Raw genomic sequence first — 15,228 nt, 5'->3', positions numbered from 1 at the left:
TTGTATACTTTTATTATTTTTTGGGGCGACTAAGGGCGCCAGTTTTATGATTGTACTAGATACTTTCCTGATGCAAAAGACAATGCGCATGCGCAATCTGAAAATACTGGCATCACAGCACTGGTATTTACAGATTATACATAGTAAAATTCTTAAAAATCTTCTGCGACAAAGCTCGCCCTGCGTGTTCATCCTCCTCCCCAAAGAGATCGATTAAAAGTATTTCTGATAAATTCATTATATTATTGTCGCAGGTCAACATTGGGAAGCAGCGCAACAGTCGCCGTCGATTCAACAAACGTCGGAAGTGTATTTAAATGGCAGGAGTGGTGACTCCCAGCACAGCTCAGATTCCGAGTTTTACTGACAATAGTCGTCGCAGCCAGACCATCGCGGGTCTCAAACTTCAAACGTTGAAGCAACTCATAGAAATACCGATGCTGCGAAATGGTGCCTGGAATCGGTTCGAACCCAGGCTTATGAGAGCCTGGTTCTATTACTTTGTATACATGACATTGTCGAAAACATACACGCCATCAACATTCTATTCGCGAAACCAGTATTTTCTATATAGCTTGCGAAAAGATAGAATAAATATTGTTATTTATACTTCGTAAAGTGATCGTCCGCTGCATTCCTTCGTATTAACATTGCATACTATACATATTATATTGTTGTTAACAACGTTTCTGTATTTTCCTACGGACTGGAGACATTGACACTCGCTTTTTTGGAACTGTACATGTAACGACAATATTATTAACGCAAATATAACATGCACTAAGTAATACTGATACGAAAGGATAGAAAAAGGTCTAAGCATAGATAAAGAATTATACGCACAATTTAAGTTAAATAGAGCAATATGTACTTCTTTATTAGAAGAAAAAACCAGGAAACAAAAACTTGCTTTAGTATGCAGTTACATGCATGCAAAATATGTATGAGGACATGAAGTGGGTACACAACCGAGTCTCTGCCAAGTTGCATAATTCGAGGATTCACTGTACGACACTTATTTTATCTCTTCGCGAATTATACAAGGAATACTGGTTCGTTATTCGGAATGCCCATCAAATCTGCGCGTTTGATAATTGTCACGCGTAATTCTATACAGTATAGTTTCGGTATATTGGCATATGGGTGGCAAAGATTTTTACCACGGAACCAAACAACATAATTTTGAAGGTAAAAATGTTAAAGAAAATAAATCTGGTTAAGAGTCATGAACATTGATAACGTTACTGAAAGAAGCATTCGATAAACGTTAGATTACGTAGGTTTCAATTGTCTCAAAACAAAATTTTATCTCTTTTTTATTTCATCTGGCATTTAGCGTGTTAAAATGAATTTGATATAAGATACATCTTTTCTTCAAATTATTTAATATTTGACGTGAGAATATAATTTTATAAATTATAAATGGATGCTGGCGAATGAAATGACTTTAGACTAACGTACCTGGAGAATGAAACTAGACCCGTATTTACAGAGGGTGTAGAAAGTATTTGTACACCGATCAATTTCCAAAAAAACTGTAAAATTGTAATTTATTAACTTATTTTTTTATAAGCAATGACATTCTACGTATTCTCGGAAATCTCTAGAATAGATAGATTACAAAAAAAAACAATTAATCGATAGAAATGTTGAAGCAATAAGTATTCGCACAATTGTTTAAAAGTACTTTACTGGAAATTTGACGTTTTCTAATTCGTACGGAGCATAAACTGATATGTTTATGTTACAAATTCTACTGTAAATGCTTCGTCATAAGAATCGTACAAATACATATTGCTTCTATACTTTCACCCACTTTTCGCATCTTTTTGTTAATTTCACAAATTATATTAACTAGTAAATGTTGTTTGGACTATATCTACCTTAGAGACTTCCGAGAATATGTAAAATATCATTGATTACAAAAAAAGAAGTGAATAAACTACAATTTCACACAAAAATTTGTTGGTAAATTGATCGGTGTACGAATACATTCTACACCCACTGTAGTTCTCTGGTAGTCCTCATTGTAAGAAGTGGAAATATGAAAGCCAGAATATTTCAATCAGATAACTGAACGTGTTGAACTAGCGAAGACCGATTCACCGAAACTATTCTGTACTTATTATCGCTATCGACGTATATATGATACCTAGAATGCTCAGTAAATTATTTTCTACTTATATCAATCGATTGAAAGAGATTTTGAATCATATCGTGCGCATGGAATATGTATTTTTATTGTACATATTAATATTGTAATAATCGCTTGAACAAAGGGATACCTAAATAGTAGCGAGAGGACCGAGAGTAATATTAAATAGAACAAAGCAATCTCCAATTTTGTACGTAGTTTAAGCGAACCGCGCGAATTTCAGTTACAGTATTTTTCACTGAAAGATAGAAAACCGTATCCGCTGTACATATTGATAAATATTTTTCAATACCGCCGACCGTATACACATATACAACGTGAGCTCCGGGAATTTAATACTGTACCACATCGAAATCGCGCTATAACTTTTAAAGTGCTACTGCCAATATTGTGCATCTGTACTACGTGATGCATTTGTAATCAATAAGCGACGTTCGGTTTTATTTTTGTCACCGTCTTGTCATTTCATCGAACGAGTATCCTGTTTCCTTTGCAAACGTGCGAAATTTGATAAGCACTGAAACTTGGAAACGAAACCGAGCAACGTGTTTCGTTAACCAGCAAAAATATATCGAATGTATTTAATTAAATAAATACATGAGTTTCCTTTTTTGAAAAAATAGTATATTTAGCATTACACAATATCAAACAACATTATTTACAAATTGTTCGCGTAGAATTGTATGTACAAGTATCATGAGTTACGCAATGCATCGGCAACAAGAAACATTTCATCATACAAACATTCTTATAAGTATAAATATGTCTCTATAGACATAAATAGTTGTATAATCAGGCTCGCGCGATTCTTCTAATCCATTCTCATGCGAAACACTCGATCATTATTACTAATAATAGAGAGCACCGTCGTTTTTACTTCTCAATTATACCGTTTCGAGGACGTCTCGTCATCCTTGTTTTGAAAAGTCTACGATATGTTTGGTTGTCTTCTTCCATTGATACTTAACACTTTACCGACTGGTAGTGGTTAAACGTCCTACGCACATCTCATTCGGCCGTAAACATTTATCTGGCATCGGCTCTATTTTGGTTAAGACTGTCACGTGCAAATACTTGTATTCGTAATTCAATTTAATACCATTTTAACGAAGTATTCATTACTATAAAGAGCGATTCATAAGTGTCGATCAAGAAGGCTAGTAAAAGGCTAACGATTGATAAACGTTGGAGACAAGAAGCTTATTAACACTTCATCTACTGGGAACTTATTTATAGGTTTTTCAATTGTATCATGTAACATTGGAATTTATTAACTGTGTTGTTGGTGATTTACTTTCAAAGCTCAATTTTGGAAACAGACAAGGCTTATGATATATCTAGTAACAGTGTGCAAAAGTTAATCGTCAGTTTAGTTTTTGACCCTTTGACCGCGGCACAATTTTTGCTGGAAGTATATTAGTTTAAGCGCCACGTCCAAGTAGATGAACTTTTTAAATTCGTCAAATCGATTTTGAAAAAATTTCTCCTTATAGAGAATGACAAGACGAAACTTTTTTATACTTACAATTTATTCATCCAACGTTTAGTTTAAAAAATAAAAATGTTTTTCCCTGAAATTCAATTAGATTTCAAAATATAAATCGCTGTAACTTGGCCGAATGTCATGGAAAATCTTTCTAATTTTATATAGATACGTAGTAGGTTCCAACGATACGATCAGTTGCAAATGAGTAACTCCTAGCTAACGATGTTCTCATTTTCATCGTTAAAAAGTATCGAGGGAAATTTGCGTTCGAAATAATTTCCAGTGAGACAGTTGTTACTTAATGTTTGATGAAGTTTTTCAAAAATTTGCAAATCGATTCGTACACAATTTACTGAAATAGAGTTCTAGATTTTCGCAGACTATTCTTCTCGGGTAGGACGACTCAGCGTCTACTTAAGAGTCCTAAAAGAGGGCAAAATTAATAAATGAATAGAAGAAATAAAGATATGAATTTTTTAACGGCTGAAACAGTAAATGTAACAGTAAAGTAACTACTAGGATGTGTTTTTTTACGCCGAAGCATTAGTCAGCCTAGATTAATATACAGGTTGCCCCATTTTAACCCTTTGCACTGGGGCCCTTTTTTCTAGTATCTACCAGCGACTCGAGATGTTTTCTTAGCATTCTATTGCCACGAATGCTAAGCTTTCGAGATTTGAGAGTCAGGTCACCTTTACCTCACCGACAATCATTTTATTGACACTTCGAGTTCCAAAGAAATTAAACCTAAAGAAACATTGTTGCTGATAGATTTGCTGCGTGAAATCTAATGGTGACTGAGAGTCACCTCTCGAGTGCAAAGGGTTAACTCGAACACCGTAATAACTCGAAAACATGGGCTTTTAGCAAAAAAATGTATCAGACATATGTTTTATTGTTGCGAGGGGGACAGAAGAGGAGTTATTAATTAATATAAAGATTTGTTTGTTTTAATGAAAATTGTAACTGGTATTGAGACGAATTTGGAAAACAACAAACTTTAAAACGCTGTAACTCGGTCAAAACTGATTCAAATGAAACAAGAAACAACAACCGGTGTTTTCGTCTCAATACCAGTTACAATTTTCGTTAGGACACAAAATTGACTTACATTTAAAAAAGTGGCAGCCATGAAGAAATATCGAAAGGGCGCCATTTATCATATAATGGAATTGATAACTTTATTTTTTTGTTAAAACCCCATGTTATTGAGTTATTACGGAGTTCAAGTTAAAATGAAACACTGTATGCAACCGTACAAAATCTTAGGCTAAGGTGTGGACTCTTTCTAAATAGATCAGTAGATAAAGTGCCAACACATTCACCGTAAAAACGAACAAGCGATCGTTGGCTAAAGCCTTAGAAGAATCGTGCGAACCTCGACAACTCGTCTGACGGCTTACAACGAACACATTTAAAAAAAGGCGTAGGAATGATCTTAATACTGACCGTGAGTCGTTTGGCAAACTTCAAGTATCGGTTATTCGATAAATACTTCGCGTCGTCAGTATTAGAATATCACAATGACGAGAACACCTCGAGAACAACATCCCAAAGTGTTCATCTTCCCGAAAGTTTCGGTAACTACAGTCAAAGTAATCAACAATTGTACATAAAATGGCCTCTACCGGAAGCAGAACACCTGATTGTCTCTTTTGCTCCAGTAGACATTAAAAAAAAGTTTCATGAGAATCTCAAAAGTCACTTTCCTTCAGAGTAAACTGAACATTTTTGTCCTTTTTAAAGTTGCGACCTTCTATGTCATAGTATCCATATATCATAATCTCTTTAACGCTAGGTTTACGGAGCACTCTTTTCTAGAAACGGTTTATACTTTTCACTAATCACTTACGCTGACTTTTATTCATATACAAAGGTCCAAGCGTATATCCAAATTCATTTCTCTTTAAGCCTTCTAAATCCAGAAAATTTCTGTTGAGAAATCTACTGCATAGCTAGCATTAATGTGTTTTAAAGGCAACCTATGATCCTATCTAAAGATAAATATCGATGCTAAATCAGATAAAAAAAGAGCTACCAATGAAACAACTGATAATTAGATGTACAGCCGATGAGTTACTCTACAGAGGTGTTCCAACTTTGGTTTAGATTCACGAAAACGAATGCTTCTGGAATCCTTTGGTTCATCAGAGGTAAACGTGTTCCAAGGAGATGGTGTGTATAACGTCGCTCTTGGTGTCCGAGCCTTTCGCAGGATCCTTTTTAGCATCCGCGCTATCGTCATGAGACAAGTCCAAACAGAAGTTATCGTAAACATATGTATTCGCCAGCATGTTATGGTGCTTCTCTTCGGAGATAGAAGAGAACTTCTGAAGCGTAATGTTTCTTGGCTGAGCACACACGGTTGGCAAGGTCTGCATGGCACTATCCCACGCTGGCTTGCTGGAGAATCCACTTTCTATCTGGTCCAGGCTTCGACCTCTAGTCTCCGGTAGAATTGTTATAGCGAACAAAGCTCCTAAAAGGCTGACACCACCGAACATCCACATCGTGGACTCCATGCCAACCAGTGAACGCAGGTCTGGATACAGTTTAATAGTCGCGAACGTTAACATTTGCACTAGGCTAGTGGTGATACCTCCCAGGGGTCCTCGGAACCTCAGTGGATACAGCTCCGAGGTCATCACCCAGGGCAAAGTGAGGAACCCTATCATCGACGATCCTACGTGACCTCCGATGCATATCAGAGACATTATCGATGGTAGCTTGAATCTGAAAAGAGAAAAGTCGTTTTGTCGCTATTACATTCCTTTCCACAATAATGATACACCTTTTTATGATATGAATAGGGTCCTTTATTAACACTTCATAATTAAAGTATAAGCGTGTGTAATTGCGTGTTCTTGCAACGTCATACGATTTATCGTATGAATAAATAGTTCGAATAAATGTGAAGTTTGCCGATATGTCTATCTCCTTTCCTCTTTAGAACATTTTCCAAAGAAGGAAAAGAGACGAACACATCGGCAAACTTCAGATTTATTCGAAGCCTAGGGTTTTGCCCATCTCTGCGAGACACCACAATCGCGTTGATAAAGCAGCACGGGTAATGCAGCGAGGTGACATTACCGGCAAGAATGGGCGAAGAAAGGGGTTCGGGACTTTTCGTTTTTCGTTCTGATATGAGAATACTTGAGGCTGAGTGAGGGCTCATTCGAAAGAAGAAGATTCAGTGCAGCACATCCTGATCATCTTTTAAGCCATAAAACTCTTTTAGTGACCTAAAAATGCTTGGATTCTCCAGGTGTATTTTATCGTATTTTTGCTCTACTTTGGACACTTATCGTTAAGTTATGATCAGAGCGTGCTGTATTGAACCTCCCTCTTTCGAATGAGCCCTCATTCAACTCAAAATATGCTAATATAAGAACGAAAAACGAAAAGTCCCGGACCTCTTTTTTCGCCAATTTTGCCAGTAATGCAGCGAGGTGACATTACCGGCAAAAATGGGTCTAGAAAGGGATTCGGGATTTTTCGCTTTTCGTCTTTATATTAGCATATTTTTGGCTGAAGGGTGCTCTAGTCATGATTGGACGAGAGTGTGTTGATATTTAATAATATGAGCGTCCAAAGTCGAACAAAAATCGAGCAAAACACACCCGCAGAATGAAAGTATTTCTAGGTTATTAAATGGATTTTGTGACACAAATGATGACCAGAGCACCCTTCGTTGGACCTTCCTCTTTCGAATGAGCCCTCATTCAACCCAAAATATGCTAATATAAGGACGAAAAACGAAAAGTCCCGGACCCCTTTTTAGGCCCATTTTTGCCGGTAATGTCACCTCACTGCATTACCCGTGTCTTCCCTCTAACATGTTCATTGATCTACTTATCGATCGGGGTGTACTTGAGAAGTCCGTGAATAACATTAGAGATGGCGTGAACTGCTACTTTTGAATCACTCGTGATTCAATCGCATTCATTCTCAATCACGATGATTTTTCACCGTGATTCGTGATTCTTCGTGATCGCTTCTGATTGGTAAAGAATATTCTTTTCACTTTTCACGAATTATGTTGTTTTTAGATTATATATGTATTATAATATGGTCTAAAAGCAATGTTAATATAATCTTACTACATACTTTTATTTAAATCTGAATTCTTTATCTGAATCTGTACAAATTCGAATTTGCATAAAGATCCGCAGTGTAATAATAAACAATACAAACCTGAAGGCTACAGCAACGCCCATAGCGGAGATCGCCATTCCTAGACCACTGGCAAAGGCCAGCACTTTTCTGCCAAAGCTGTTCGCGAGACCAGCGCCAACGATCGACGCAAACAATCTGATCACACCGATGCCAACGCTCGCAGAGTACTCGTTCAGGTCTATGTCCACGTCGATGTCTTCGAGAACGCTCACAGCGTAGAAGAGGATTATGTAGATCCCGGACATTTGTTGCAACGCGAAGAAGGCGACGAGTATAAGAAAGGGCTTCCACACGCTTGGCATGTGAAGAGCTTTTACAAGGTTCTCCTTCTTCTCTTCTCTCTTCAGGTTTATCTCGCACAAGTCTTGATACTCTCTGTCGGTACTCGAACCGGGGCCCCGCAACCACAGCAACGACTCTTTCGCTTCCTCGCTTCGTCCTCGGGCCACCAGCCAACCTGGGGTCTCGGGAATCATCCTGAGAGAACATAAACCTTTAACTCGATCAGAGGATAGAGCAATTTAGGGTTTTGAAACAATCAAGCATTTTGGTATTAACACTAAACTTACCACGACCTACAATGACCATTTTCGAACTTTTGTATACAGGTTTTAACAAGGTGTCCCAAAAATGTTGTAACAGCTTGAAAAGGGTGGTTCGGGAAGTGATTTGAAATAACTTTTCCTTAGCAAAAATGTTGTCCGAGGCTTCGTTAAGGGTGCGCAGGAGTCAGAACAGTGTGGGGATTGGTTTACTAACAATAGTATGCGTGATAGACGTATAACTTCTGAACGGTGTTTAATTTATTTAATACTATAATAACACTAGTTTTGAAGGTATTGACTTCGTACGTAACAGCACGTAAGCACACGTAAGAGGAAGCGTCTCTGGTCAAAAAAAGTTGAACCCTCGATCGTCGCACGCTCGCCAAACTCTGGAAAAACCCCACGTCGACGCGACGGTAGTGCCAACATGACCAAGCCTAGGGGAAAGTCCCCACAATAGAACTCCGAGTTGACTTCAGCGACAGTCGCGGAAAAAGTAGGAAACTCCGGGACCTTGTCCTCTGTCCTTGACAGAGATGGCGATACAACAATTGCAGGAGAGACGAGGACAGGACTATTAGGCTAGCATGATTTTTTTTACAAGATATTGAAGCAAAGAAGCAATATTTTCTAATAATTCTGGTTTTAATATATTCGTTACACTTTGGTGGATGCGAATCCAGGGCTTGATGTTGGAAAAAATATATGTAAACAAATTTCTTCTATAAGAAAAAAAAGAACGTACTTTTATTGTTTATAAAGTTTTAAGGGGCGAAATTGCAAAATCAGGCTTTGGAGTCTGAATTATTAGACCAGAATTATTAGAAAATATTGCTTCTTTGCTTCAATATCCTGTAAAAAAAATCATGCTAGCCTAATAGTCCTGTCCTCGTCTCTCCTGCAATTGTATCACCCTCTCTATCCTTGTCCCGGAGTTTCCTGTTCTGACTCCTGCGCACCCTTAAAAGCGATTATACATAAATTACAATATGATAAATGTAACACGACAAATTGTGAAATTTAAAAAAAGAAATTCGTTAAATAAATAAATTGGAATATGAAAAATATAACACGACAAATTGTAAAACTTAAAAAAAGAAATTCGTTAAATAAATAAATTGGAACATGAAAAATATAACACGATAAATTGTGAAAATTAAAAAAAGAAATTCGTTAAATAAATAAATTGGAATATGAAAAATGTAACACGATAAATTGTGAAATTTAAAAAAAGAAATTTGTTAAATAAATAAATTGAAATATGAAAAATATAACACGATAAATTTATTTATTTAACGAATTTCTTTCTCTTCCAGGACGACGACCAAATAGAAACATCCTGAAAAATAAAAACCTAAAAACCTAAAAACTCACGATATTGACGAAAGATCGTTCCTTGGTTTTCGTTTCAATCATACGATGGATTTATGACGCGTTTCCGTTTTTGTATCCGCGAGACATTACGTGGTAACATTAGCTAGTAATTACCGTGTCAGTGCCAAGGAGAGGATCGCGGGTCCGATGCTAATCGCCGCGGCTCTCTGCCACGTCGTGAATGCACCTAGTGTGTAGATCATTAGGACACCGAGTGACACTAACACAGGGCCGCAGCTTCCTAGCCAAGCCCTCTGATTCGGTGCTGCAGCCTGAAATTGAAGGTTCATTAATATAATTTCAGTTTAGTTTCAAGTTTACCACTTTAATCTTTATTTTTGTATTTACATTATGTATTACTCCTGTGTACTAAATGGTTCTTACTTTATTAAACGAATAAATAATTTGCATTTATATTTGACCAATTTAATCGATATTCAGGAATCAGGAATCTAGGTACATATAGAGGCTAAAGCTTTTTATAATTTAAAAAGTTGGCTGTAACAAAACATAATGAGCAACTTGTTTGAATTTGATCGTATTATTTTTTATTATTTTCGATAGGAATGCGATTACATACCTCGCTGACGTAAAGGTAGAGGCCGTTCGCCATGCCCATGCCGATTCCGCTGATGAATCTACCTGCGTACAGCATCGGCACGTTTTTTGATAACGCTATCAACAACCAGCCAGCAGCATGCGGCAAGCTGGCCAGAGCGATAGCTGACCTTCTTCCAAACCATTCCGCGCACAGTCCAGCGATCAAAGATCCCAAGGGATTGGATACGACACCCAAGGACGCTATCCAAGAGGTTTGGGACGAATCGGCGAAGTTGCTTTGTAGCAGCTGCGGGATCAAAATGGCGCTGAATCCCTGTCCGAGCCCCACGGAAATTTGACCGGAATGCGCGGCCAGTCCTGCGAATATCTGGAAACATAGATTAAATCCAAATGTACGCTGCGTCTTCGAAAGGGCTCGTTCGAGCGTTTCGATTGTTTTTCTTTACATTTTGGTAAAATACAGGGTGTCCTAAAAATGTTGTAACCATTGAGCTCTATCCTAACTGGAGTGTGAACTCCTGTAGGAAGAAGTAGAGGCAACGGAGGTCCGAGAGAAATGCAAAATGGGTGGTTCCGGTATTATCCTATAATACCGAGCATCGCTGAGCATTGTCGAGTGAGTTACTTTCAGATTTTTTCCGCATAAAATTGGATAAATACAATATAAATTGAATTTTGACAAATAATAAAATTTAGTTCTATACCAAATTGTATATATTTGTAGGATCTAAATTATGGTATGTAAATTATGTATACTATTTCATTATTATGTAGATATTATTATTAATGTTTCTATCGTTTTATATATAAATAAAAAGGAAATAAAGTTCAAATCTGTACATAATTAATCTGTAAATAATTCCTAGAGTGCCGCGAAATTCAAACAAAGAGGAGTCTTCTCTCTCCACACATAAATTTGCTATAGGATAGTACCACCGGAACCACTCATCTTGCATCTCTCTCGGACCGGCTTGTCTATCGCAGTCCACACTCCAGTTAGGATAGAGCTCAATGGTTGTCACACCTTGAAAGGGGGTGGATCGGGAGGTGATTTGGAACACCTTTTTCCTTAACGAAAGTGCAGATTTAGATGGTTTTCATTTTGCATAAAATTACTTTCTCCAAAATGCAACTTAAGAGATTTTTTTATTTCAGAACTTGAAATAAGAATTCGATGAAATTTTAACCGAATGTCCACCTTCATAATAGGTAACCATAAAAAATCGGTGACCCGTTAAAAAATTGTAAGGGTCTCAAAAAAAATTCTCAAATGACTTGAGGTTTGTGATATTTGACTCAAATTTTGAGGGTGATAAAGCAATCTGAGCATTTTTTACCATGAAATAACTTTCATTGGCCTTTAAAAGAGCTTTCCAGCGACATATTCATCGAGTAAATCGGTTAAGAGTTGAGGAAGCTATGGGGACGTTTAAAGTTGACAAGCTAATCTCGAATCACGATTTTGATCAATTTCTGCTAGTATCATTATAGGGAATAAAATTAATATTATCCAATCATCACGAAATTCGGTATCTATAGGTTTTTTGGGCGATGAATCTGGATATGATGTTATTTTTGCTTTAAAAAATTTTTCTCAGGTATTTTGCTTACAAATGTTGTTAGTATCAAAAGCGGTTTTTTGGCGATAACTTGAGAAATAATTTTCCTAGAATTTTATATCTATTTTTACTGAATTTCTCGTATCGATAATAATTGAAGTGCGAATCGATAATAATTTTGCCAAAATTAAAATATTCGTTTTTTGGCTTTTTAAAATTTTGTTTGTGCCCCCTGAGGCCCTTTCATAAAAACCCCATGCCACGGCAAAACATTTTTAGGGTCCCGAATCGCCAAAAAAAATTTGGCTCCAGATCTGAGGTTACATGACCGTGACTTCCCCTTGTTAGACAAAAATGCTTATTGTTAGACGATAATGATAGTACTCGGACGACTTAATATATAATTAAAAAATGTTTGCGTTTTAAATTTCAGATATACCAGCTCTAAGATAGAGCGGTCACTACGGAATACTCATGTAAAAGAACGACAACGCCGCAAATTTTGTTTTGTCTAATATCTAAAAAATTGTCAGTTGCAAATGTTTAAAAAAATGTATACATGTCGAATTGAGTAACCTCCTCCATTTCGAAGTTGGGATGAATTTAGTGTTTCAAGTCATTTTCATCGGCAAAATCTCTACAATCTATTTAAATTGAGGGACAAATACTACAAATTCAACTTTTTCCCCCAATTAGTTAGTTAAAATATTTAAATACAAATATTTTCAAACACAAAAATGACGACACATGCGCTAAGAAACGTTTTTTCGAATCTTAAATCTTAAATGTCCAGAAAATTTCTCGTTTGTCCCCCAAAAATTCAGAAATATACACGTAAGATTGCTTTCCACCGTACGTACCAATAATGTTAACTAATTTCGCAACCGTTGCGAACAATATCTATGATCCGTCAAATCGTTTATTCTTCGAACTACCTCGTTTCGTATTTAAATACGAATGATAGTTGCTTCTGCTTCCTGTCCACTTAATTTCGTCCTCGACTGTCTATATGACGTGCGATAGCGAACATGTCTAAAAATAATAATTCTTTTAATTATAACCCTAGTAGCATTTATGGTTGGCCAACGGTTTCCAATAGTTGGGAATCAGTTGGGATATATGTAGTTAGTGCTTTTGCCTACAAATGCCCAAATAAGAGCCTACGTTAGAAGGATTATGACAATTTTCCTACAAATACCTAATGTTGGGCTAACAATTACTATAGTTGGTTAATTAACAAGAAACTTGCAACAATAGTACTACGTCGGACCAACCAAAGCACGCCAACGCTTAAACGTTGTCCTTAGACGTTGTGGAAATCTTGTTACAAACAAGAACCTGTTGTTATATTCTAAAATGAGTTCTTTCTATTCTTATTTATGAATAATACTCGCGGTTTTCTACCGTTGGACTATAGTTGGCCCACTGAAGTTTTGTTATGTACAGTATATTGAGCTTTATTCATTGATTATTCATCAAATTTGTCTACTTTAATTTCAGAAAGCAAAAATGAAAACAAATGAAAAGGTTTGTTGCCGGCACAACGACGGGACGAGTCTTTCGACTCTTGTTTCTTTTCATTTTTAATCGATGTGATGCTGGGCGGGCACCGTTGTCACCAGACAGTTAATTTTGGTTATCCATTACTTTATTTTATGCTACGCATTGACATTTACAATAAAGCACGATTAATGATTGAAAATGATATGCGTGAAGCCAGTCAAAGCCAGCAAATTACGAATATAATTCGCAACGCGAGTGTTTTATTTTTCGAGTTAAAGGTGGAATGACTGTTATATGTATATTGTGTGCAGTTGCAGGGCGTCTTGCAGTCCGTTTGGTGATCCGTTCTAATGTAAAGCAGGTAAGTAGTAATTTAATATGGAAAGTGAAAGATCCGTTCGTACAACAGTAATGCGTATTGTTTTATTGCGTTCTATTTAATATACATTTTTAGTTCATGTGAATTTTTGTTCCTAACAACAACGGTAATAAAACAAAAAACTGATCGACGAAAGCGACGGTAGCGTGCATTTATCACGATTAGACGCGCTTCGTATATAATATTTTTTTTATTTTATTTTTACATAATGTACAAAGTAATTGAATTTGAAGCAACTCAAGATGGTGACAATGGGAGTGTTGGTGTTGTACGATCGGAGTAGCTTACATCTCTAAAAAAAGGATGCATGTGGCCTCCATATAAATTAATGGTAAAATTTAATAAACCTTTACAAGGGGGATAATGCCCGTTAATGAACGTTACACATTCAAAAGTTGAATAAAAGACTAACATTACAAAATTTCAAATAAAATATTTTTCAAATATACAAATTGGTTTTTATTTCAATGTTATTATTCAATTAAGGTATAAATCTCATATGTAAAAGAAATAATCTCCAAAAAACATTCTGAAAGCTGTTTTATTGAAGAAATTTTCAGATGGCCCTTTATATTGAAAGTAACGTGGGGCCTACATTGGGTGTGATCGTTGGCTCAGTTGAAGAAAAGGACGACAATCCTAACCGTTGGCCAACCGATATCACGTCAATGGCCCATCAAAATGCCAACAATAATTGCTACTAGGGTGCTTTCTGCTGTGTACTGAACGTCCCAAAACTCGCGTAGGAGCCGGAAATGGGGGGTAGCTGAGACGATTCTGAACAACAATTTCCTTTGCGAAAATGTCGGTGGGGACTTCGTTCTTGAATTATTAACGAAAAACCATCGACTAATCACAGAGAAAGTAAAAAATATAAAATAATAAAATATGATTAGACTGCGGATCTTTATGCAAAGTAAAATCTTCGCGAACGTGCCTACAAAAATTGAATCTAAATAGGAATTTATTTTATTCTGCAAATATTATAACATGAACTTTACATTCAATCTTTTTTATATTCTTGCATATTGTTTGCATTTTGTAATTTCTTGCACGTTCAAATTTTCTATAAATGCATAAAGATCCGCAGTCTAAATATGATAAAGAAATTTACCTTGTAAATCATTTTCTTCAAAGAACTCACACTGATATATATAAAGATTTATTTGTTGGTTCAAAACAAAATGATCGAGGGTCTAAAATTCAGGTTTGATAAAAAGTTTAATAGTGAGAGGAAATCGTGTCTGGATAAAATAATCTGCGTTTTCATCGATTAAAAAGTAGTTCGATCTGATGTTTCACTGTTTGATAGGAATAATGTAAATATTAGAGATCGTTGCTCTTTTATTCAACAAACACGCAATTTTTAAAGAGGATTTTAACAGAATTTTATGTAAGGCATAGATTTCTTATAATTAATTATAAATTGCCATTAACATGTAGGTAAACAAAAAATAAATGTAACAGGACCTTTTAGCACTATTTAATAT

General features: G+C 36.2%; 2 protein-coding genes across 4 annotated transcripts in view; one reads left to right on the top strand and one right to left on the bottom strand.

Annotated features, from left to right (window-relative positions):
- LOC128873229 (serine/threonine-protein phosphatase 6 regulatory ankyrin repeat subunit A-like) overlaps positions 1–3,061 on the top strand; it is a 51,881-nt gene extending 48,820 nt beyond the window's left edge. For all 3 annotated transcript variants that reach the window (XM_054116634.1, XM_054116633.1, XM_054116635.1), the window contains exon 15: positions 255–3,061. In XM_054116634.1, the coding sequence (XP_053972609.1) occupies positions 255–367 (113 nt within the window). In that variant the 3' untranslated portion in view covers positions 368–3,061. The remainder of the gene's footprint in view (positions 1–254) is intronic.
- Positions 2,758–14,971, bottom strand: LOC128873231 (facilitated trehalose transporter Tret1-like). Its single transcript, XM_054116640.1, has 5 exons — positions 14,853–14,971; positions 10,317–10,664; positions 9,851–10,008; positions 7,836–8,294; positions 2,758–6,374 (listed from the first exon to the last, which is right to left on the bottom strand). Exons 1-5 carry the CDS (start codon positions 14,862–14,864, stop codon positions 5,789–5,791), a joined length of 1,563 nt encoding a protein of 520 aa, XP_053972615.1. The 5' UTR covers positions 14,865–14,971; the 3' UTR covers positions 2,758–5,788.
- Between the last annotated feature and the right edge of the window lie 257 nt (positions 14,972–15,228).

The sequence above is a fragment of the Hylaeus volcanicus genome, chromosome 3 (assembly GCF_026283585.1).
Source record: "Hylaeus volcanicus isolate JK05 chromosome 3, UHH_iyHylVolc1.0_haploid, whole genome shotgun sequence".
Classification (NCBI taxonomy): domain Eukaryota; kingdom Metazoa; phylum Arthropoda; class Insecta; order Hymenoptera; family Colletidae; genus Hylaeus; species Hylaeus volcanicus.
This window is presented reverse-complemented; position numbering and strand designations above follow the sequence as displayed.